This window comes from Talpa europaea (genome assembly GCF_964194135.1).
Source record: "Talpa europaea genome assembly, chromosome: X".
Lineage (NCBI taxonomy): Eukaryota > Metazoa > Chordata > Mammalia > Eulipotyphla > Talpidae > Talpa > Talpa europaea.
Window position 1 is genome coordinate 81,172,102 of NC_140081.1, and position 22,409 is coordinate 81,194,510.

Below are 22,409 nucleotides of genomic sequence, written 5' to 3' on the forward strand. Positions count from 1 at the left end.
AGTTTCCTCAGTTACAAAATCCAGAGTTGTAGTGAGAAACAAATGAAATAATAGAAGTGAAAGGGCTTTGTGGACACTCCGAGGTTGTACAAAGGTGAGAAATTTTTATGATGATTATGTTGAGTTCTAGCCTTAAATAATCATTAATATCTCCATTCTTTACAAGGTTTCCCATAGTACCCCCCCTCCTTGGTTTCCCATCATCTCCTGTGGGTCAGGAAGCATGGTCCCCAACAGGAAAGGGCTCAGAGAAGCCAGAGCTTCAACCAGGAAATAACCATTTTGCCCCAACCTTCATTTTACCAGATAAATGATGCAGCCAAATGGTGAGACACAGACCAGTGGAGACAAGGTGTCCAGAATCCACTTCAGCCTCAAACCAAGGGCCAAATTAGCCCTAAGCCCTAAGAAGAATTGGAGATTTAGTAATTATCAGATTAATTAAAATCAGTAAAGACAGTCAACTGAAATCAAAGCAGAGTTCATAGGGCCTACATTATAAGGCCCATTCCAGAGGCGATTTCCTCCCTTCTTAATAGAATGCATTTTGTGTTCATATGTTGATCAGCTTAAACAAATCACTCCCAAATCTTCACTTTCTTCTGGTACAATTTAGGCCAAACACTTTTTAAGGTGTGTGTGTGTGTGTGTGTGTGTGTGGTGGGGTGGGGTGGTGGTGGTGGTGGTGGTGGTGCAAGGGATGGTGGGAGTGGCCAAGTTAAACAGCCAGGGAAGTAGCTCCCAAAGCAAAGTAAAATGGCAGGGTTAGGGCCACGTTGCTGGCAGGAGATTTTGAGGTTGCCCAGGACAAGAGGGCACAGAGAACATCAGGTCTCAGGCAACAGCAAGGGCACTGCAGCCTCTGTGGCTCCCCCTCCTCTCCCTGGCAATACTCACGGACACATCCTTAAACCAGGTAAAGGAGACATTCCAGGGAGTCTCAACTGCCATCTCTAAAGTCCTTTCAGAGGAGACAAGACACCTCACAGCTTAGAGATGGGATTTCTGGGCCTAGGACAAAAGGGGGGGGGCGGGAAGGAGGAGGAGGAAGACATTAACCCTGCAGCGCTTCCTTCTAGTCTCAATGACCCCCAGCTTCCTTACTATAGATAAATATATCATAAATAATATCAATATATTTGCACATAAAGATTTTTTCCTAATTCCTACTATTCATTTCACATTCCGCTTACAAAGCCCCGAACCCTCCAGGAACTGCAGGGCACCTCCCTAATACCCTCTCGGCTTGAAGAGATGCCTTTGAAGTCCTCACCACCGGTTCAGAGTTGGAGCTGCTAGGAAACACCCTGAGACTGAAAGCCAGTCCGCTGGCAGCTTCAGCTCCATCGCAAGCTGCTCCCCTCCTCAGAGTTAATGTAAAGTCATCAGAGTTCCAATGTGGACCGCAGGCTTGTCAGCCCTTCAGTCCGGGGATGGCCTCGGATGTAAACACTGACAAGGATTTATTCCCTTGGCCAAGCGGGGCGTCGTTAGGGTAAAGGGTAAGGGTCAAGGGGCTCGGTTTGGTGACTGAGGAACCCTGCGAAAGCGGGCAGAAGCCAAGTCCTCTTGGAGGCAGGTTTACGGCCCCAGTAGTGCAGGCTTCCCGGTTTACAGACCTTTCGTCCCCCTCCTCCCCTTCCTCCCCCAGGCTTCTCGCCCCCCCCCCCAGTCCAGATTGCTCCACGCTCAGGCGGGGGGCTGCCCTTTGAGGGCCCCAGGGGTTTGCAGCTAGGGAGGTTGCCACGAAGGGTGGGCCTCGCGGGAAACGCGAGGCGAGGCGGCGAGCCCCGGCATTTTCCCTTCCCCAGCACCTGTCCCACTTCGGCGCCGGGGCTGGGGCTGCGCCCGCGGGCGGCCTCAGTGCCGGAGCGCCAGAGCCCTGCACCGAGGTCGCTCGGGGTGGGGAAGTGGGGGGCCGGGGGAGGGGCGGGGCGTCCGGCGGGGGCGCCCTCCCGCACGCAAGACCCTACGTCCCCCCACCCTATACACTGAGGCTAAACGCCGAGAGAGTCACACATAAAGCACGAGCGAAAACGCTCGCTCTCCGACCCCAAGCGGCGTTGCTCGCCCCCCCCTTCCTGGAGCGGGGGGCTGGCCGGAGAAGGTGGCTCCGTTCTTCCCCCGTGGCCAGTGCGGGGTCTGCGGCTGCCGGGCGAGGTTCCGGCTTCCCCGGGGCTGGCAGGGGGAGCCCCGAGAACTGCAGGCCCGCCCCCCCTTCCTCCTCCTCCTTCCCCTCCTCCCCCACGTGTCCTCCCGGAGCCCAGCGGCCTGATCCAGGCACCCCCCGCCACCTCCCTCCGCCTCCCGCTTCGCCCGCTTCCCCGGCGGCTTGGAGAAGAGCAAAGTTGCGACAGCGGCCGGGGGGCTCTGCCCAGGTGAAGGGGGCGCCATTGGGGGGGGGGGAAATCGGCGCGGCCCTGCGTCGGGGGCGGAGGGAAGATAAAGAAACTTGCTCTCCGCGGCCCCCACCCCGCACGGGTTCGGATCTTGCGTGGACCGAGCCCTCGTGGCGAGACGCGGCAACGCCGGCGGGACCGAGGCCGGCACCGGGACCCGGACCGCGCGCCTGGGCCGGCTCAGCGGGCGCAGGCAGCGGGCCAGGCCGGCACCCAGGCAAGGGCGGGGTGGGTGACCGTACACCGGACCGAACCGAGGGCTCCGGTGGCCTGGGCGCGGGCCGAACCCGGACCGGGCCGAGTAGGGTGGCAGAGTAGGACGTGGATTCGGGGGCGGGGCGCGGCGGGAGGGGGAAACCAGGCCGGGCCGGACTGGCCTGGGCGTGGGGGCGGGGGGCGAGTTCGGGGCACTTGCTCGGCTCGGGACCGAGCCGTAGGGCGGGGCGGCGCTAGGGGCTGGGCCGGACCCGCGGGGAGAGGGCGAGGGGAGGGGGAGCCGGGGGTGGAGTAGGGGCGTGGAGTTGCGAGCGGGGTCTGGCCTCGGCCGGGGGCGAAGGTAGATCGGCGGGGCCGCCAGCGAAAGGAGGGAGGCCCGCGGCCGCCCGGCGGTGGCGAAGGCCAGCTTCCGCGGAGTTTGTGCCCGGGCTCCCGGGCTCCGGCCGCTTCATGCGCACAAATGGGGCTAGGGGACGGACTGGTAAGCAACTACGAGTGTTAGACGGTGTTAGGCGGCGATTCCGGGAAAAGCGAGGCAAGACACCGTTCGCAATTATGCCGCACCCCCCACCCACCTTTTAGCATCTGGATTCTGCTCACAGGGGGCCGCGGACCCTTCCCGTCACTACCCTTTCACTCTCCAGCACTCCCACAGCCTCCCCCCCTTCTTCAACCGTCTGACTCTCTTAGGGGTGTGTGTTTGGGGGTGGACGACGGCTGGGGGGGGGGACTATACTTTTCCTCCCGCGGAGGTAGCCTAGTTCATATCTTATTCCTGCATGTAGCGTCGCGTCGAGTCGCGTGGACCTTGGGGTTTAAATAATCAACCTCCCACTCTCTCCCCCCCACCCCCAAGCGGTTTGATGGCTTTTACGGAAAGGGACGAATCCCTGGGTTTACATGCCTGGGATGAGGTTTGAGGATTGGGATTCACCCCCAGCTCACTTCCAATGCCAACCCTTTTCCTGTGCGACATTTCCACGGTGATTCGAACTTGGGGGGGGGGGGAACGAGAGTATTAATGTACTTCTCTATCTATACGCAGGGTCGGCGTGACCAAGGACGTCTAGTCTCTGAGAGAAAGTAGCAATCAGTCCAACTCGGGTCGCCCCCATTATTACTTCGGCGAGAGGGATACTGGTAGGTCGGAGCCCCTGACGGAGGGGGCTGGGTAGACTTCCCTGGAGGGACACCGTTTCTTGGCGGGGAGGGAGACGCGAGCCCCTGCTTCAGGGGAGGGGTTCCGGGGCAGGGAGATGGGGGGTGGCGACGACGGGGGGGGGCGGAAAGAGGGGGGGAGTCACGCCCTTCCAGCAAAGGGAGCCTCTCTCAGGCCCCAGGGAGAAGGGGACGGAATGCGTTTGTTTTGTGCTACCCGACAGGGGCGATCTGGGGTCTTCGGATTTGCACACCAGATAGGGCACCAGTGGCCTGAGAAACTCAGGTCCGGGCTTAAGGCGGACAGCGTTGGAAAAAAGAGGTTCCCCTTGGCCACGGTGTACTGATCTTTGCCTTTCCTCAACCTCCCTCTTCAAGGGGCATCGAGGGTGGGGGCCGTGGAGCTCTTACAGCCCCTCGGATTGAGTGCCTCCGCCTCTCCTGGGAGTCTAGCTTTTTGCCCGGCTTGCTGCAGCCACCGCTGCCTCACTCTACAGAATCCGCTCGGTCCTCGTAGCGATCCCCTCCTCCTCCCCTACCCTCCCAGTGTCACCGGGGCTGCTTGGCTCTGCCCCCTTCGCCGCCGCTTGCTCCCTGCTTTCGTCCCTCCCTCTCTTGCTGGCTCCCTCCCTTCGCCTCCTCCTCCCCATTCCTCCCCCCGCAGACGGCATTCTGGGAGTTGTAGTCTGGTGGAGTTGGGGTTGGCGCCGCCCGCGGTCCCGGCCGGACTCAACTTCCCGTCGAGCCCTGCGACCGGCACCCACTCTACCAGGCTTCGCTCGCACACACAGACACACACACACACCGCTCTCCCCCTCACTCTTTCGCTCGCCGCGGCTGCTGCCAGTGTGTGGCTCTGTCTCCTCCGCTTTGCTGAGCCCTCCCTTCTTCCTCTCAGTTCCTAGAGTCCGACCGCCGCCGCCGCGGAGAGAGGAGAAGGAGGTCGGTGGTGATAAGGGACGGAGGGGGGCGTCAGATCGGGGCAGTACTAGCCGGGTGGCGGTTCTGAGGGGATAAGACGGAGCCCGGGTGGCGGCCTGAGCGTCCCCGCGGAGCCGACCCGGGAACAGGTGCGTCTTTTTTCTCTCTCCCCCAACCCCTCCACCCCCTTTGACTCCCCGGCTTTCTCGTATCCCCCCACCCGCTTCTTTCTATCTTAAGCCTTTCCTCAAGCCTGTCCCTTCTTCGCTCCGCGGCCGCTCTGCTTGCCCCCCGGGGGCGCCGTCCTCTTCGTGTCCCCGGACGTAACGCTCCCTGGAGCTCGCTCTGTCCTCGCCCCTCCCTTCGGGACAGCTCCCCTCCACTTCCCACCTTAGTACCCCATTCCTGCCCTACCCTACCTCCTCTTAGCCCCCTTCTCCCTTAGCCAGGTGATACTTGTTCACCACGATCTGAGAGAGTCTTCTCGGCTGGGCGGGGGTCTCCATGGAAACGGGGGTCGGGTAGATCCTGGGGGGAACCATTGGAATTACCCCACTCCTCGAAAAGGGAGGTGAGGGCTGCGATCTTGTTAACTACCTGGTCCCAATCTCCCCCCTCACCCAAGGATCCCACGATTCGAAGGGAGGCTTGGCCAGCAGGGCAGGGCGAGAAAGGGTTTGTTTTTTTTTGGGGGGGGGTTGCTGTCTGTGAGGAAGTCTTGAAGAGACTAGGAGAAAATACCTTCCAATCTCAGAGGGGAGGTGCGACGGTTTCTCTTCAAGGCTGCTTTCTCCCCCGTGTTGGGGTGCAGGAACCGTAGGGTAAGGGGTACCCCTAGGTGGCAGCGGGGCCTGGGTTCGGGAGTGGGAGTGCTGTGATGGGGGCAGGGGCAATTATCCGAGTCCCTGGAAAAAAGGCGGGGGATGACTTCGGAGCGCCCTGGCTCCGCTGCCCTCGCTGTTAGGGGCGGGGGCTGCCGGGCCGCGCGCGGCTGGGAGGGGGCTTAAATTGAGGGAGGAAGATATGGGGGCAATTCATACTAGCCCGGCAAGCTAGGGGGGAGATCCGGTGTGCGGAGCTCTCCACCCGTTTCGCGCCAGGCCTGGAGGCAAGGGGTCTGAGAGCGGAGCCGAGGGATGGAACGAGGGAGGCTCCGGTTACGGGGCCGGGTTTCGGCATCAGGGGTAATCCCCCAGCCCTGGGAGAAGGAGGGAGAGGGATGGCCGCGAACCCCAGGGCTCCCACACCCCGGGTCCTAAGGGGCGTGAGGAACGGACAGCAGGCCCTGTGGAGCAGGCTTCGAGCGGATCGCGGTAGGGGAGTGCGGGGGGGCTTAGTGGTGGGCTTGGGGGGGAGCAGTCCGGCGGCGGGGCGGGCGGGCGGGGCGTGGGGCTTCGGCGGGCGGCGGGGCGGGGCCGGGGCGGCGCTGCTGCCGCCGCCGCCGCTGCCGCCGCTGCTGCTGCTCCTGCTCCTGCTGGGGCCGCCGCAGCCGTTGCCACCGTCGCCGCCGCCGCTTCTGGGCGGGGAACGGAGGCCAAAGGGAGTCCCGTGCCGGGGCAGAGGGCGGCAGTGGGGAGGGGGCCGTCCTGGGGGCGGGGGCAGGCGGGGGTGGAGCCCCCGACGGGGGGCGGTACGAGCCGGGACGACGAAGACGAAGAGCCCCGGGGGCCGGGTGCATGGAGGATGAGGTGCTGGAAGAAGGAAGGGGGGGTGGGTCCCGCGACGGGCCTCGTGGGCTTGGCTCCTCGAGGTTCTGCTTCGGGACAGAGCCCTGCAGGGGCGCCCAGAGGGCTGCGAGGGGACAGGGAGGTGAACTGGACGGTGGACGGGTCCCTGCTCACCGGGGTCCCGCGGAGAAGAAGGCTGGGCCAGAGGGACGTCCGGGGCACGGCTGGGAGGAGTCGATCTCACCTCGACTGGGGATTTCGTGTTATGGAGGTGCAGGAGATGCTTGTAGGGATAGATGTGCAGGTGAAAGGCGGGAGGCCAACAGTACCAGGCTGATGGGGTGCCCTTCTTTTCTGCGTGCACCCCCCCCCCGCCCCCAGCGGAAGCACTGTTTTTGTTTTATTGTTTTGAAATGTTCCATATTGGCTTTCGAAGCTGTCGATGTGGTAGGTGATACTTACCCATTCTTGGTGTCTCCTAGAGTGGACAATAAGCATAAATGTCCCTTGGTGAGGACACATCTAGCCCAGGGCTTAGGGGCTTTTTACTTTAGTGTGGGAAGGAGCCCCTGTAACTTCGTGCGACAGCTGAATACTCTCAAGGCACTTTGGAGATTGTCCCCATGGAACAGAGGTGGAGTACAATTGCAAAAATCTTTGCTGAGACATCTGGGGGTGTGGTTGTAGGTTAGCATTACTCTGTTAGCCCCAAGGTTCTTTCAACTTAGAAGGGTATTTCTCAAAATCACTGCTGCTGAAATGTTTTATGGGGAAATGAATGGGGGAATGCATTTGTGGTTAGGAGTGGATTGGGTTCATAATAAAATTCTAAGGTTGGAAGTGACTTATTTATTTATTTATTTTTAAAAAGATCTATTTATTTATGCATACAAAAACTGAGGTACATGCCACAGGTGCAGGGGGTGAGAGGATTCACCAGAGACAGAGTGGGGAACAGAACAGGCAGACTGACTGAAATACACTGCTGAGAGGAGTAGCGGGCACGACAGGAGAGGTTTGCTGTGCCATGTGGGTAGCTCCCTGGCTGGGGATTGAACTCATGCTGCAGAGGGTGCAAATACCTTCACAGTGCTGTGCTTAACCCCTTGTGCCACCAGGGAGGCCCTGGAAGTGACTTTAAAGGCCATCTAAGTGCTCTGTTTACCTGTTCTGTCTTTGAATTTGGGATAGAGGGAGCTTGATTGTGAGGGAGCATAATAGGGCAGCATTTAGGGCTACTCAGATTAGATGGTGAGGTCACTATCTGCTTCTGAAGAGGACAGTCCATAGGGAATAAGTTTGGGAAATTCTATTGGGGATTAAATGGGGTAAATCAACTCAAAGGATCACCCAGTAGATGTAGATAGAAGAAGCATTATGTTGGGGAGGAACCTGTACAATTTTGATGGAGAAGCAAAGTTAATAGGAAAAGCTAAGGGAGCTGAGAGGAACAGCGACCTGATGACACCAGAAAACCTGAAGGCTGATAGAGCTGAGGAGGGGCACGGGCATCTTGACTGAGTCTCATGGCTATTCATAGGCACGCTCATCTTTTGTTAGGGCAACCGAGACAACTGCCCTTGGCGTGGATGACCGGCACTAGAGGCACAGGCTGACTTCAATGGGACTGACCTTGTTACCAGCTTTGCAGTGAGGGTAGGTAGGTTCCTTTCTATTTTGGCACTGAGGAGTCACTGATAGAGAAACAGGAGGGGACTTTGATATCTGGGTTAAGGAGGACAAGTTCTCTAGAAGAGGTCAATTAGGAAAAGACTACAGGTAAGACAGAGGAAAGCTAAGTTCCTGGCAATTTCTGTCATTGGGTCTGGATTGGGCAGGATAAGGGAGGTTTGGAAGATGATGACTGCCAAGGATACTCACATAGATCCAGCTACTTTGACTTGCCAGGAAAGGGGTTCTCAGTAGTTTAGACTTACTTGCAAAGCAAAGGGACTTCCTCCAGGGGTCTTTGCTTTATTCATGATGCTATTCACTGCATAGGGGGAAAGGTGTAGTGCAGGCTGCAGAAGATTGCATGATGTTACTAGTTTAGATTATGGGTTTTAGAGCTTGGCTTCTTTTAGGGAAACAGAATTATGGGAGAAACTAACTCGATTGCTAGAAAGAAGGAAGGCAAAAATAAAAGTTGGGAAGAGGGTTGGTTAGTCAATGAAGGGGGAAGAATGGTCATTGATTATCCCTGGTTCCTTATTAGGGCCAACTAAAGAAAAAGTGGAACCTTGAGATCACTAGGATAATGTTTTCCAAAGTAATGTTTGAAGACCCTTTAAGGTTCTTCACGCTTGCATGCTAGAATCATTAGGGTTGTGTCAAGAAAGAATGACGATCTTGGGATGATCTTGGGTTGGGGAGAAATATATATTGAGGAAGAAATATATATTTACCCATAAGGAAATGAGAACTTAGAGATAGTACACAAGCTAAAAAATGCAGAGGGCCTCCCCTGGTGGCGCAGCGGTTGAGCGCTGGGTTACGAGGCTGCTGCCCGCAGCCTCTGCAGCACCAGTTCGATCCCCGGCCACCGGCGAGGGTCCCACATAAATAAATAAATAAATAAATAAATAAATAAATAAATAAATAAATGCAGAACGTAGACAAAGAAGGTGGAATAATAAGCCAAAGAAGAAAGACATTTACTCACATGTCATCTGGAGCCAGTGTTGGGAAAGTCAAAACTTGTCTTTCATAGCCCCTCCTCTGGGAGAGTCCAGGAAGCAGAGGTTAGCTGGGATATAGGCATTACAAATCTAAGCACTAATTAGAAAATATAGACTGAAGTGAGGAATGGGGGAGGAATTCAACGTCCTAAGTAGAATGGCCTTGAAAGGAGAAAGTAGGAGCACACCAGTTTTTCCAGTCTGCATGTGGGAGGAATCCTCTGTAGAAGGAGGTGAGTGGTGGACATCTCAGAGTAAACCAGGATAAAGAACAGTGGCCTGAGAGCCTTGGGCCAGAATTGGGACAGCGGAGCTGGGGGCATGGAGGAGAGGCTCTAATCCAGGGTTGGCCATCTGGACTGGTTCATGGGTTGATGGGTTCTAGGCTAAGATAAATTGGAGATGGAATAGAATGGCCCAGAGCTATTTTCCAGCACAATCAGCATCTGGGATTGAGAGAGGAGTTCGTGGTCAAGTTTGGTGGGAAATGAACACAGAATAGAACTGAGAGAGTGCTGGGAAAGTGGAAATTGTTGGGATAAAATAGACAGGAAAGGGGAGAAGTCATTGTTGATTAAGTAAGGGAGAAGGAAGACCCTGGACCTCTGAGCTTTCAAAAAGAAAGGAAATTTCTTAATGCTGGAGTTTCAATTAAGTGTGAGTGTATGCTTGCCAGAATGTTCAGCATCAGGATGGCCAAAGAGGAAGAGAATAAGAGTTCATCTACCTTTCAGCCACTAGGATGCTAGTACAGTATTTTATATAATCTCACATACAAACTAGGCTTTATTAATGTCCATTTTTGAATGGTCATCCTTAAAATAATGTCGAAACTGTTCTCTTTCTAAATCGTACCCTTTCCCACTGTTCATAACTTAAAAGCAGTCTTTTATGATGAAAACTTTCTTTGGTGAGCTGAAGTTGAATTCTGGTCAAGAGTAAAATTTAACTCTGCTTCTATCCTCATAATTCAAATATGCTGTTCTGTTTCCTTTTTTTTTTTTTTTAAGGCAGAAGCCACCCTTTGCCCATAAAACATTAAAAATGAATGATTGTTTAAAAAGTGACTGTAGGCTGCATGTCAAGGTCACATTTCCCCTGGTCAGTGAATTGTGATGACTTTGAAGAGAGATGATTTATTATTTGTAAAATGTGGTAATTTTCAGATTTACTCTGGAGAATATGTGAGACAGAATGTATCTTTATTTGGATTTTAAGAAGACCTTAAGCTAAGTATTCTTGAAGAATTGAGAGTACTGAGGGGCAGACAAAACTTTGTGTTTCAGGCTGCTTTACTGACTATCTGCTGAGAAACAAAATTTGGTTACTTCATTGCTAAGGTATGCCTAGAAATCTTAGTGTTAGTGCCATTTAAGGGTACAGTTGAGTTTTGTGATAATGCTGATAGCTGGGGACAAGCAGAACAAATAGATTTTCACTTTCTCAAGTTCTGTATAAAGTACATACTATAGGTGACTCTGATCCCTGGGATGAGTTTTGCACTCTGTACCTGGATCCATGAGGTGGTTAGGTAACTTATTATAACAAGGCTTTATTCAGTTTAACTTCATTGTACCATGCACAGGTTAATGGCAGGTGGTGGTTCTTAAACTTCAGCACGCAGCCAAATTAACTGGAAGACTTTGGATACATACAGTCTTAGGTTATAGTCCTCTTCCTTCTACTGCCCAGCTGTGTGGCAGGAAGCAAGCCACTTAACCTTCTTGAACCTCAGTTTTCTTGTCTATAAATTAGAGATGATAATTCCAGTTTCCACATGGCTGTGAGGATTACAGGAGATGATGTATGTGTATATAGATGTATATATAAATCTCCAGGTCCAGAGCAGGTGTCTAATACATGGTATCTATTATGATAATATAATGTAGTTTTTCTTATTCAGTGGTGTCCTTTGATATTACTTTGTATATTACACTATGGTAAACATGATGGCAGAATGAAAACTATCTTACATCTTTATTCTCCATGCTCTTTCTCCATATTCCTTTTGTATTAGTACATGTTTAGCACTTACAATGTGGTAGGGAGAAATAACTTGACTCATCTCTGTATAATTGCATCCACCTTTGAGGTGGAAGTGGCAGCTTCTTTAACAGCTGTGCTGTAAAACTGCTCAATATTTCAGGGCAGGAACTTCAGGGGACATTTTGGGCCATGCTTTAAGAATGACCCAAGCCTCATTGACTAGGGTGACATTTTTAAAAAACCAGTGCTTTCTGAAAAGAACTGCTGTGTTTAATTATGACTGGTTGGGCTTTCCAGCTGTCTCTGACATCTGGAAGTTCTACAAAAGCCGGTAGATAGAGCCTGAGTCTGGTGTGGCTCTATGACAAGGTTGTTCATCAGCCATTGGATGGGAGAGAATAAGGTCTGAAATAGCTTGAGTACCCCAAACCAAACATCTCATCAGAGAAAAAATGATAAACTCTAAAATAGAGCCCTCTTTGGAGCTAGGGTGGACTTTGATGCCAACAGTCAGCTATGCCAGTTTAGGGAGAGAGTGATAGCTGGCCAACTTAAAAGAGTAGATCAGTTAACAAATTAATGATTTCTGTTTGACTTTGGAAATGCACTATTATTCCCTAACTGCCCACCTCCCCAGCACATTTACCTTCCTATATATATTCTGCTTAGGCAAATATTAAAATGAGTAGTTCCTTTAGCACACATCTATTGTTAGTGGCAAAAGGCAGTCCATAAGTCAGCTGTGTTTATGAATTAGCTGTTACTAAACCACACACAGATAATTGGAAGTTGTTTTGCCACAGCTTAATTTCAGTTTTATTTCTGTGATTACCTTTACCATGGAAGTAAGAAAAAGAAAGAGGAGCAAGTTTATGAGAAAGCAATGGAAGTAAAAGAAATCTGTAGACCCCATGCTTTTTACATGGATTCTTGGTTTCCGTATGATATAGAGAGGATTACAGTTTGCCGGGATTTATTGAGTGCATATTGTGTGCTTTATGTCATGTTAGATACTATTAAAAGAAGTGGGAAATTTTCTTTATAGCCATGAGGAACCTATAGACTGGTGGGTATATATATTTATATAAAATCTGGATCTGGTCTAGGGTTAGAGAATAGAAAAATCACCTGGTAATGGCTTCTTCAAAGATTTGTGTAAGAGATGTAGGAGGAGACTGTAAAGAAAAAAATGGCAAAGATTTGCTGAGGAGAAATCCTCTTTATATGAGAAAGTCCATATCATGAGTGAAGTGTGCAAAGATGGAGACTTCCGGTGGCTACTGTGGAAGTCCATGGCAGGGAGGACTCAGAAGCATCACAGAAGGAATTTGAGTCTTGGATTATGATGATTCCATTTTGGAGTGTGAAAGACACACCCACTATTTACATGACCCCACTGAAGACCAAGACTGAGAAAAGCCAACTCTTATTTATGATCTAGTAGAAATGAGAAGTGCTAAAAAAATGACTCTAGTTATCTCAGTTGATGTTTTGAAAAGGACTGATTACTTTCCTGATAACCACTTAGGTATTCTAGATATCTGTAACATCTAGAAGTTGCACAAAGTCTTGTAGCTAAAGCTGTGATGAGCTGTTTTCCTTAAATAGAGTAAAATAATTTCATTACAGCAGGAAATGAAAGTGAGTTCTGTTTGAATAATGGGGGGAAAGTATGGCAGTGGGTAGGTACGCTAACATGCTCTGGTGGTGTGAAAATGTGAGAGATTAAAACTTTTGCTTTTGCCTACTTCATGGTTGAAGTGGATTGTGTTTGGTTCTTTCTATTGCTTTCTTAGTACTCTCTGTTTTAAGTAGGGGCTAGTTTATTCCTATTTTGCATATGACTTAGTAAATGAACACAGTGAGATGGTCTGAGATAGTTGACAAGTGGGGACTGAAAATGCTCTCCCGGTTCTCCCCTCACAGTGCAGGCTCTGGATGCTAGAATATATCACTCTTCTAGGGGGGCTATGCCATTGGATTAGATGATTCCGAGTGGATTTGGGCAGTTTTTAAACATCAAATTGACTTTGAAAGGATGGGGATTCAGCACCAGTGAGGAGGGAAAAGTTTTGGCGGGAAAGATGACCATTTTATCGAGATGAATGTCTAACCTCCAAAGGTGATTACTTTGGAGGTAACTGCATTCATTTTAATGAGTAAACTCTCATGTGTTTAACAAATATTTAACATTCCTTTGTATCCAGTTTCATAAATGTTTATAGGCAAGGTTTTCACATGTGGATGTACCCAAGGAGCCTGCAGAGGTGTCTATGCTAGAACAGCGTGCAGGTAAATCTTTAGCCTTCTCGGTAAATATAGGAATTAGCGTATCTGGGAAGAGGATGCATTGTCCCTTCTAATAGTGATCCCTTGGGCTAGAGTCAGTGGAAATATTTGGATAGCGGAGAAAAAAAAAAGGAAGTAGAAAGTGCTAGAATAGATTTAGTCAAGTAGAAGGTTAGGACGAACAGCTCAAGGACCATTCCTTCTTTCATTTAACTGGCAGATTATTTCCAGTTGATTTTTTGTTTAAGGGGTGGTAGAGGAACCTGTTCAGTATGGAGAGAAGCAAAGTAGTGATTGGGGCATGTATATGGGACTTTTGAGTTTCAAGGAATGATACTGGGTTAATGGTAGGGGAAAAGGAGGGGATGTAGTGTCTGTGTGTGTGGGGAAGCCTAAGGAGAATATTAGAAGGCCCTTATATGGGTAATTATTAAATTAGTTAAGGCAACTTAATTTGGGAGAAATAGAGGGGGTGAGCGGTGGGTGTGCAAGTAGGGAAATGGGAATGTTACTCTCCTGTTGAATGCACATGGAAGAAGACAGAGCATAAAGGAGGGTAAGATCTGTGGTAGGGGTTCCACGTCTAAAGCATCTTTGTTGGGTATGTGTGTACTTTCCTGTTGGAAACGATGATTTTGAGACATTGACCTCTCTTTAAAGGCACTTGACTTCCAGTGGAAGTCATGGCCTTTTTCACTTTACCCTGAGAACCTCAATGTCAGTGGCCTCTTGGATCTCTGGGGGTCGGGGGGAAGCATCTTAGATGCTGCTTTTCCCACAGTGGAACTTTGCTTCCGTCAAATTTGAATGTGTCTTAGGAGCTTTACCCAGAGCTTAGGGTTTCTATTGGAGCAGTAGTTCCAAACTTGGTTTTCTTTACTCATTAGTCATCACAGATCCAACCCTCCTTCTTAAACTGTCTGCTGGCCACGCCTAACCTCTTGAGGATAGATTCAGAGCCAGGCTTCAAGATGAATATTTTCCGGCTCTTTCATTTTTTAAAGTCATAATTACTTCCAGGTCATCAGGCAGTGTGAACCCAAAAGAAACCTGGGGTACTATTACCAGATTTAGTTGAACCGAGACTTTCCTAATCTTGAGTTTCTCATTTCTTATCTACTGTCTTGATGGTAGAGTACAATGACGCATAAATGGGCAGGTTTCCGACTACATGTAGAGGGCCTAATGTGGCGCACATGTTGTCAGCACTGATTGTTCTGTGCATACGGGATCTTAAGCCACAAAGGGAGCTACATACATAACGCTGGGGAACTTGTGCAACAGACACTCTATTTGGTCATTTTCAAGGTTAGAAAATTTTTATGCAGCGTCTACTTGGGTATAAAAAAACACATTTGTCTGATAGATGCTCTAGTACCTCTTTCGTGTCCTTTTCTTCCTCATGTGCATGATTGTAAATGTTGTGAAATCTGCTTGTTTTGGCGCCTTCATTTCAAAATAAAGCAAAAATGCCTGCCTGGTCTGTAAAATGTCCTTTGAGATTTTAGTGCTGCCTGGCCCTTATTACCAACTCCTCCTAACCCTAACTTAGGCTAAAATTTGATCTCCTTCCCCATTTGATAACATATCCTCTCTAAACTTTTCTAAAATGTCTGTCTTCAGTGCTTCCCCACAGCGTTTCAGTTTGGCCCATGATGGTGAAATAGCTCCGGTTCCCCTATTTCATTTTTCGTCTTTTAGTTGTTATATGCCATGATCTGCTCTTTCATCCCTTCACACCTGCTCTTGCCTTTTAGTATTTTTATTTTTTGAAAAAGATCTCTGCTTCACTATGGTTTCTCTTCTTCTACCTGCTTACCCTCAGCATGGTGCCTATTTTCACCATTTTCAAGTTATTGCTCTCCTATTAGTCCATTTTCTTGTTGGCTTCCCCTGTTCCATGGTAGTGTGAATGTATCTGGCTACCTATGCTCTGCTGCTTGCTTGTTGGATTCATTCCCTTAGGTTGTGGTCAGTTCTTCTACTTTGGTACGCATGTGCCTCCTCAGTTGAAAAGTTTTATTTTGTTTTTCAGCCACGCTTATCACTTTGGGGTGGTGGAGCATGTGTTCTCCTTTGTTCTCCCCACCAATTGGATGTGACTTTTGAATGCCCCCTCCCCAAGTAGAGATAGCTCATACGGGTCCCCCTGCCTTCCCGGCAGTGACCAGCATTTGATTCTGGGGCTCTGCAGCTGTTCATTTCTTAACAATTACATGGTTGTGACTTCTGGGAAAATCCTTTGAGGTATTTCATAGCCTTGTGCCTGTTTCCTGGGTCACATGGGATTACCAGGTTTCTTCCAAGTTCCTTTTAGGAACTCTGCCTTTTGCCTTTGATGTAATAGTTCTCATCAGAGAAAGAGATTGAGGAAGCATACCACACGTGTGTGTAGGCACTGTGAGCAAAGGCAGGCAAGTGGGTGCACAAGTGTGGACACCTGCAGAAACTACCAAGGAGGGTGTGTCTAGAAGGTTTTCCTTTTTGCTCACCTCTCCTGAGAAGTAGTTTAATTTGATTGGACACGATAATGACAAAACAAAAAACTAGGCCTAGTTGATCAGAATTGCCAAGACTGGAACCCATGAATCCATATTTTGAATATGTTCGTCAGTGATTCTGGCTTGGAAACATTGGTGTAAGTTGTCCATCTTGATCTCTGTCTTCTTATGTAGGTATAGACATCACCACAGTGACTCTTTGGAACGTCCCTTTGCTTGCTCCCTGGCTTGGGAGGACAGATTGTGCCTTCTTGTGTAGACCACTTAGCTACGTGCTCTCCTGCCTGTGCTCTCTCCCCCTTCCCTCCCTTCCTCTACAAAGGGTACTGCTAATTAGCAGCAGTGGGTTTCACATAGGAAGGGGTGCTCCTTTGACAAATTCATAATGTGGGGGCCAAAGATTAAGCAGATGCTGTATCTTCAGGATCAGGTGAAAATAGAAATGCCCTATATCAATTTTGCTCTCTATGTAATCCTAAATTGTGTATCATGTGGGACTTGTTTTAGTTTTTACTTGGTTTTCTTTTTGTTGTCATTATTTTGAGAGTCTAAAAGCTTTTTTATCTAAAAGGTGATATTTTATATGCCATTCTGTAGGATTCCTCCCTCTGATTTCTGCCCCAGGTCCTACAAATTACAAATTCCCTCTTAACAGAACAAAAATAAACCCAACAGTGAGTCACAGAGACTGGCTTCTATCTGTTGCTTACAAATATTCAGGTAGCAACTAAAAAACTTGTACTTTATATTGAACTTCATCTTATGGCAAAGGGCCCTTCCGGTTCCTGAATCTTCAGGTACTTCGTAGAGAGAAAGGATGCAAAAAAGTACCGGGTGCATCACCCAGTAGGCTGTGCTGTTGCTTCTTTAACTAGGATATTCTAATATGTTCTCAGAATCAAAACCTGACTAATCTGCATGTGCAGAGAATGGGGTCTTGGTGAACTGTCTTAGTATAGTCAAGGGTAGTTTTCAGGAAAAGGTAAAATCATGACTTTCGTACAGATATAAAAATGAAAGTGTGTTAAAATTTTATTCATTAATTAACAGGGGAACCAGACAGATATTGTAGCTGGTTCTATGTAGAGTGAAGGAATTGAATTGCAAATGGAGACAAAACTAATTTTTCCATAGTGGAGAGGGAAGTCAGTCCAAACTTTAAGGGACAAGACAGAGTTTGTATATTAACCAGTTTCCTACAAACTTACAGAGGTATACAGTAGCTTAAAAGGCCATGTACCGGATTGGAGTCAGGCAACACCGATGTATGTGCTATAGATAGTGCATAGTTTTTCATTCAAGTACCACATTTTTTTCTATTGTAAATAAGTGTGGCGAATACTTTGTTGTTGTTGTTGTTGATTTTGCTTCTTGTAATTTCTCAAAGGTCATCACCTCAATTCTCATCTACATTTTAGTTCCATATAACACCCATTTACTGAGTACTTACTATACGTAAGATATTACAGAGGAACCTCAGACAAAAAGACAGTATTTCTTACCTTAAGTAGCTGATTGTCTGGTGGAGGAGACAGACATGCCCCGCCCCTAACTAAGCACACTGCAGTGGGGAATGAGAACCAGTGCTGTGGGAGAGGTAGGGATGAACCATTTGAGAAGGTGAGGTTAATTGCCTAGGGGCTGGGACTGGAGGGATAATATAATGCTGTTCAAGCTTTGAGGGGTAACAGAAGAAGAGGGGACACAGGAGAGGCCATCTCAAGGTAAGGAAACAGCTAAGTCCCCAAACTGGACCGTCTGTTCATGGGAGGGTCAGGTGTGATGGCAAGAGTGGCAGAGAAATGGCAGTATGTGGCAGAAGAGGAGACCAGAAAGGAGATTTGAGGCCTGGTCATGGAGGTCCCCGAATGCTGTGCAGGGAATGTGGGCTTGCTTCTGAAGACCAAGGAAAACTATTGAAAGCTGTTGAAGAGGGAGAGGGGTGACATGATCGAGCTGGTGATTTGGAAGACGAATTGATTGTAGAATCAAGAGATTAGAAGCAGAGGGACCGGTTAAGAGGCTATTGTCATATTCTGGGTGAGAGATGATGAGGGTTCACACCAGGATAGTGGGAAGAGGGGTAGAGAGAGTGAGAATGGAGATGGAGCCATTAAGTCTTGACTCCTGGTTGGATGTGGGCAGCGCAGGTATAGGAGTTGAATATGTCAAGGCTGACATTTCCAGACTAGGAATTAGTAGTGCTGTTAACTAAGATAGGAAACCTGCCGGGGGGAGGACAGGGAGATGGAGAGCAGGTTTATGGGACCTGATAATGATTTCAGTTTGAGACACAGGGAGTTGAAGGGGCACAGTGGACATGCAATTAACAGCAAGATGCTGGCAGCTGGAAATTCTGGTCTGAAAAGAGAGGTCAGGGCTAGAGGTACAGATTTGGGAGTTGTCAGTGTAGGAACGGGTGAGTTCAGACAGCGGGAACTCAGCTGACAGAGGAGGGGCAGGGCTGATACATACGTTCAGAAGGAGAGAGGTGGGGTGTGGTAAGAGCCGGGCTGAGCTAGAGAGACAGGAGGGCAAAGCGACAGACAGACAGAAGGATGAGTGAGGGAAACTTAAGACTGAGGCATTAGGACAAAGTATGGAGGGCAGGAGGAGGCGGGGCCTGGAGAAAAGGAAGAGCGAGAGTGGAGCCTGAGGGAGAATTGGAAGGAGAACTAAAGGGGGGTGAGGAATGGAGCAAGGAAATTGGGAAGGGGAGTACATTGGAGAGCAGGGACTTTGCAGAGGGAGACAGAGATGAGGGGTGAAGGAGGGGGGATGAGGGAGACGGGTGGGAGAAAAGTTAGGGGGATGAGGGAAGTTAAGAGGAAGAATAGAGAGAAATAGGAAAGAGAGAGGGAAGGGGAAGAGCGAGAGAGAAAGAGAAAGAGGGACAGAAGGGGGCAACGTGGGAGAGGGTGGCAGAGGTGAGGAGAGACTGAGCAAGATAAGGACCAGGTTTGTGGGATGGGTGGAGGGAGAGAAGGACCCCCCCAAGAAGCCAGCAGGCCCCTGCTCAGGAAAGCCAGGGGAGGGGCGGGCATAAAGGTACCAGGCAGCAGTATCCTATGCTGTGGAGGTAGGGTAATAGGGTGAGAACCAAGAAGACAACATGGGGGCGGGGGTGCTGCTCTCCTCTCCCTTGCTTGCTTTGCTGAACCAACCAGTGGCCCCCTGGTTATTCTGTGATCTTCACAGGCTCCTGCCTTAGGGCCTTTGCACAGGATGTTCTCTCTGCTTACCCCTTTGCTTCCTGAAGGTTGTTTAGTTGTCTCCTTCTCAGCAAGGCCTACCCTGTTCCCCCAATTTCAAATTGTAATCCACTCTGCCCACCCACACCCCCATGTCCTTCAGCCTGTGTTATACTGCCATCTAACTACTATAATAGAATTATTTAACATGTTTATCATCTGTCTCATCCCTTTAGGATGTAAGCTCCATGAAGGCAGGGGTTTGGGGTCTTGTTGAATTCCCAGCACTTAAACAGTGCTGGGACGTAGTAGGAGTTCAGTAGACATCTGTTGAATGAATAAGTGATACTGCATTGAATATGGACAATCTTTTCAAGTTATATAAAGGATAAATGAAGCAAATACCTGATCTGACTATCTTATGTGACTGACTTCTTCGGAAATTGGAGAACAGCATAACATTCTGATTACTGTAGGATCCAGTCAGTTGAGCTTTGAGGTTAACTAATAAGTTAAGCCAAGAGTTTAAGGGTCTCAAGGCAAGCTCATTGGAAAAACTTCTTTTTCTTGATGCTTCATTTTCTCCAGAGGATGAATTGACTGTTCAGGGGTTGTTAACAGTGAGAGCTGGACTTTGGCTGGTGAAGGGAGTGTTAGATCATGGGGATGACAGACTTGATAGGAAGGGACAAGAACAGAAACATAGTTCTTGATGGAACATTGTTTTATGTTTGCTAGTTTATAGCCAGTGGTGTAAGGAGTATAGTGTCTGATTTGAAGGGAGCTTTAAACCAGGTTTGATATATGCATTATATCTCTATAGCACCCAACTTGAAATCAGAATACAGTATTTTTGAAGAACTTATAAAGAAAGTGTGTCCTCTGGAGAACTTAAATTGGCTCCATCACTCAGATACTTTAGTACCCATGGATTAGAGACCTGACGAGAAAAAGATCCCCAGAAGTCCTTCAGCACACTTCACATATGGGAATGACCCTCTAATTGTAGTTGGTTGGGCTAAATGTGTGTAGAAAAATATACTGTCATCTCATTTGTCTGGAATAGATTGAATTTCCTCGAACACTCAAGCATATCTGTCTTTAAGATAATTTAAAAATCACTCTAGGTGATTAACAGCGTCTTCCTCTCTATCCCGAAGCCTATGGATTCCTGGAAAGCGGGTGCTCCCTCACCCCCATTTTGGACCTTGATTTCTCTAGCAGGCTGGCTTGTGAGAGAGACTGCTTTTACATTTTGGTGCTATAATTACCTTTATTTAAATATTTCTGTGTAAAGGTGGTTAAAACAGATGTCCCTGTTACAAGTTTTGATTTTGGGGGTTCTTTTTCCCCAGGGGGAGTGGCCACAGCAGGTCCTATCTGGTGGTGAGTGGCTGTCATGATCTCTACAGCACCACGCTACAGCGGCGTGCACGACTGGGCCAGTTCTGACCGGATTCGCATGTGTGGCATCAACGAGGAGAGGTGAGGAGCCAGGAAGTAGGCAATGGCAGGCTTCCAGTGAGTGGGTCCTGCTCATCACAGGGCTGGTTGCAGCCTGGCCTGGGGAGTGCCCCTGGGGAGGGAGGAGGCTCTTGGTTGGTTCTCATTTTCCTGAGATGGGATGGGGCTAGGAGCTGTGCGAATGGCCGGCTCTGCCATGCTGTCCCTGTTTAGGTGAAAGTGAGGCCAACAGATGACCTTTTGCCAACTAGTTTTTGTCCTTTTATTAAGATCTGTCAGATTATGGAGTAAGGGGAAGCTCAGGCAATGGCAGTTTTAATTTGCTGCATTCAAGTTTGGCGCTCAAGGATAAGTGTAAGATATTTTTGGTCCTTGATCTAAGCCTGGAAGAAAGGCAGTTTTATCATTTAGTTTTATACTGGGAACTGTTAGTGGGTATTCTGGTGATCAGCTCTTTCCTGCCTCATGAGACTGATGAAGATTCTCAGTGAGATTCTTAAGAACTATCAGAGGAAGATCAAATTGCTTAATGTCGTTTTGATATGAAATGGAGAGTTGGTGATGCCTGCATGATCTGTGTGTTTTTAATTTTCTGTTCACCAAAATATTTGGTTGACCAAGCTATGCCATTTCCTGGTCATGCCCCATATGAAGGGCACTCAAAATGACCTACAAATTTTATATTTGACTGTCATAACCCTTGGCTAAATTGCTGTGTGTGATGGTTGCAATGTCTCTTCCATTTTTAGAGCAGGCGTGACTCCCCAGTGCTTGCTGGTGGTTAGCTGTTGTTTCAACCCATCGAATGCTTAATTCCACATGCATTAGATCAGTCACCTAGAACACAGAACACTATGGCTTTTCCTATGACTCAAGATCTTGTATTTCTTTGGGTAAATCTTAGACGTGTGTTCGTGTGTGTGTGTTGTGCATGCATGCATGCATGCATGTGTTTGTATGTGGGGGAGAGTTGATAATTTTGAAGAGAAGAAGAATGAATATCCTTATATTTACCTACTTTTTTCTTTATTTCTAACCGGAGAAGTGTGTGCTTGTTGGAGCTTCAGGTTAGAATAGACCTTTTTCTTTTTTTAAGCCATTAGCACCTGATAGCTTAATGTTCTCTATACTGAGCAATGAGTTAGAGATGGACTTAAAAGGAATTTAATTTTAGAATGTAAAAGTCAAGACCAAGGAAAATAAGATAAAATTCTTCTCAGAAGCTGCATAAGAATAAGGCATTTTCCCTTGCATCTGAGGTATGTCTTTAGATAATTAGTAAGAGACTATCTGGGGAAGGCAGGGTGGTGGTGCTGATTTGTTTAAGGATTCATTGGCAACTAGAGATCTGGACTATAGCCTTCAAAAAAAGCAGTGGTCAAGTTACGTTAGTTCACTGTGCATTCTAAATCCCTACTGAGAACGGAACAGGAAATGGGCCTGGAACCTGATTTTCCCTCTTTATGGACCTTCCTTGGGACGTTAAATTACCAAATATGCCTAGCGGTCAAGATGACCTTTTAAGCATTGTCACTTCTGATCTCATCTACCCTTTATTGTTGCCTTTCTGCTAAGTCCAGGCTGCGCTACAACTGATTTCCAAAATGTAATCTCACCTTATTTAAAAGCCATCTTACTCAGCCCATTTCAACTTGTAGAACTTAGAAATTTCGGGTATAAAGCAGTACCTGGGGGTTAACTCCTAAAGTTATATTTGAGCAGCCCGCGCCACTTCCTTAGCTGCAGTTGGGAATTGCAGGAACAAAGAGAAGGGACTTTTTGCTGGCCCCAGGTGTCTGACTCTAGTCTAACTTATAGCTAAATCTCTGTTTTCTTGCTTGCTTCCCTCTCTTGTACCCATTCATTCATTTACTCAATACATGTGTATTAAGCCCAAACCAGTAGAGCAAACCAGTAGTCATGGGACATTAGTGGTGAG

General features: G+C 48.5%; 1 protein-coding gene across 2 annotated transcripts in view; it reads left to right on the plus strand.

Annotated features, from left to right (window-relative positions):
* Positions 1-20,405: 20,405 nt before the first annotated feature.
* BCORL1 (BCL6 corepressor like 1) overlaps positions 20,406-22,409 on the plus strand; it is a gene marked incomplete at both ends in the record, with an annotated part of 41,065 nt that continues 39,061 nt past the window's right edge. For both annotated transcript variants that reach the window (XM_084258447.1, XM_084258448.1), the window contains one exon: positions 20,406-20,491. In XM_084258447.1, the coding sequence (XP_084114573.1) occupies positions 20,406-20,491 (86 nt within the window). The remainder of the gene's footprint in view (positions 20,492-22,409) is intronic.